The following is a 1596-nucleotide window of genomic DNA, read 5'->3' as shown; positions in this document are numbered from 1 at the left end:
GCTTTGAAAAGCGAGACCTGCAGCCAAGCCGCGCACCTCCTCGTATCTCCTTGCATTTTGAGAGTTCCAATATGGAATTCCACGCGGCTGATGCTCACGCCAAGCAAGACCCTTACCCTCAGAATCTGCTCAACGCCCCGCCTGTGTCCCTGCGACTTCGTGCGCGACCCTGGTGGTTCCCAGTTCAGGAACTCAGCAATCCTCTGGTGCTCTACATGGAAGACTGGTTAGCAAAAAGGATCATAGGTGAGCTTCTCACCCCAGGGGTCTGGGTTAACTCTCTGCATGCTTTTAGGGGCAGCAAAGGTCTGGGTGAGCTCTCCGTACTCTGCTAGGGGCAGCAAGTCCATACCCCATTCCTCAGTGCAATCTGCCCTTCAAAGCCCGCGCCTTCCCACCTGAAGCCATTCTACGGCTTTGAGTCTCTTCCTCACCTGTTTAGGCCCAGACCATACCGAAATCTCAGAAATGGAGTGGATGTGCCAAGCCCTGCTAAGAGTGGACTCAGCCGACTCTGGGAACCTAGCTGAAATCACCATCTTTGGACGACCCAGTGCACAGATTCGATTAAAAAATATTCTCTTGAACATGGCTGCCTGGCACAAAGAAAAGGAAGCCCAAAGAGGTAAGAGACTTTGTAGACCCACCTGGGGAGGAAGCGAGGGAGAGTCTCAGCATCTCAGAGTTTCTTTGTTTCCAAACAACAGGAAACTGTATTGCCCCTAGGTATCCCTTTCCAAAACCGTTAAATGGCAGAAAGACAGACGCACCCAAGGCCCATTAACCCCTCTGCTCAGTTGTAGGCGCCAGTCTTCCCAGATCCCAGGTCCAGGAGCCCTTCTCTTTAAAACCATGCTCCCTTCCCACTTGACTGTTGGTGTTGATCCTTTTCCAGCTACGAAGATAAACGAAGTTGAAGAGTTCTTGAAAGTCCGTGCCTCCTCCTTCTTAAGCAAGTTAAGCCCCAAAGGGGTGAAGCTGGTTGGCAGCCCGCTTCCACCGGAGTGAAGAGAAACGCGGCTGGATTCTTAACCCACTACTACCTGCCTTCACGAGCACCTTCTGCTTATTTTTCTTTGCAAATAACAATTTGTAGAACTATTCCAATATAAAAAAAAAATTTTTTTTGGTATGCAGTTGGTTTCGTCACATACAGTAAAATTTATAAATAAACCTTGACTATTCAGTTGATGTAGGGGGTGTGTAGGTTGTATTCCTGCAGTTTCTAACAACACTTCAGACCAGCCCTCAAGAATGGCACAGTTGACTTAAAAAGTGTTTGAGATGGTGGTAATATATTTCCCAGGCTGGGCCCTCCTAACTCATGTGTCAAGCAAATTATTTTAAGTTACCCAGTAGTTTGGGAAAAGGGCACCATCAAATGTTAACTCTTGATCCTTTCGTCCTTCCTTAAGACAGAATATATGTGTAGCACCTGCCGTTCTGGAGCTTCCTATTTAGACAAGGCAGGCCTTGAACTCCGATCTGCCTGCTTCTGCCTCCCAACTTCTATGATAAAGGTGTGCTCTACCACGTCTGGCTACCCTTTTGTACTTTCGAACCTACTTGATTTAAGGCAGGGGTCCCAACCCAGGG

General features: G+C 48.3%; 1 protein-coding gene across 1 annotated transcript; it reads left to right on the top strand.

Moving 5' to 3' along the window:
• The first annotated feature begins 8 nt into the window (after positions 1-8).
• Positions 9-1191, top strand: Ooep (oocyte expressed protein). The gene is made up of 3 exons (XM_031344736.1): positions 9-246; positions 443-625; positions 896-1191. The coding sequence occupies exons 1-3, from the start codon at positions 72-74 to the stop codon at positions 1006-1008; spliced, it is 471 nt and encodes a 156-aa protein (XP_031200596.1). The 5' UTR covers positions 9-71; the 3' UTR covers positions 1009-1191.
• Positions 1192-1596: the final 405 nt, after the last annotated feature.

Source organism: Mastomys coucha, unplaced genomic scaffold, assembly GCF_008632895.1.
Source record: "Mastomys coucha isolate ucsf_1 unplaced genomic scaffold, UCSF_Mcou_1 pScaffold23, whole genome shotgun sequence".
NCBI classification, from domain to species: Eukaryota; Metazoa; Chordata; class Mammalia; order Rodentia; family Muridae; genus Mastomys; species Mastomys coucha.
Note: the sequence above shows the minus strand (reverse complement) of the source record. Positions and strands in the feature narration are given on the sequence as shown.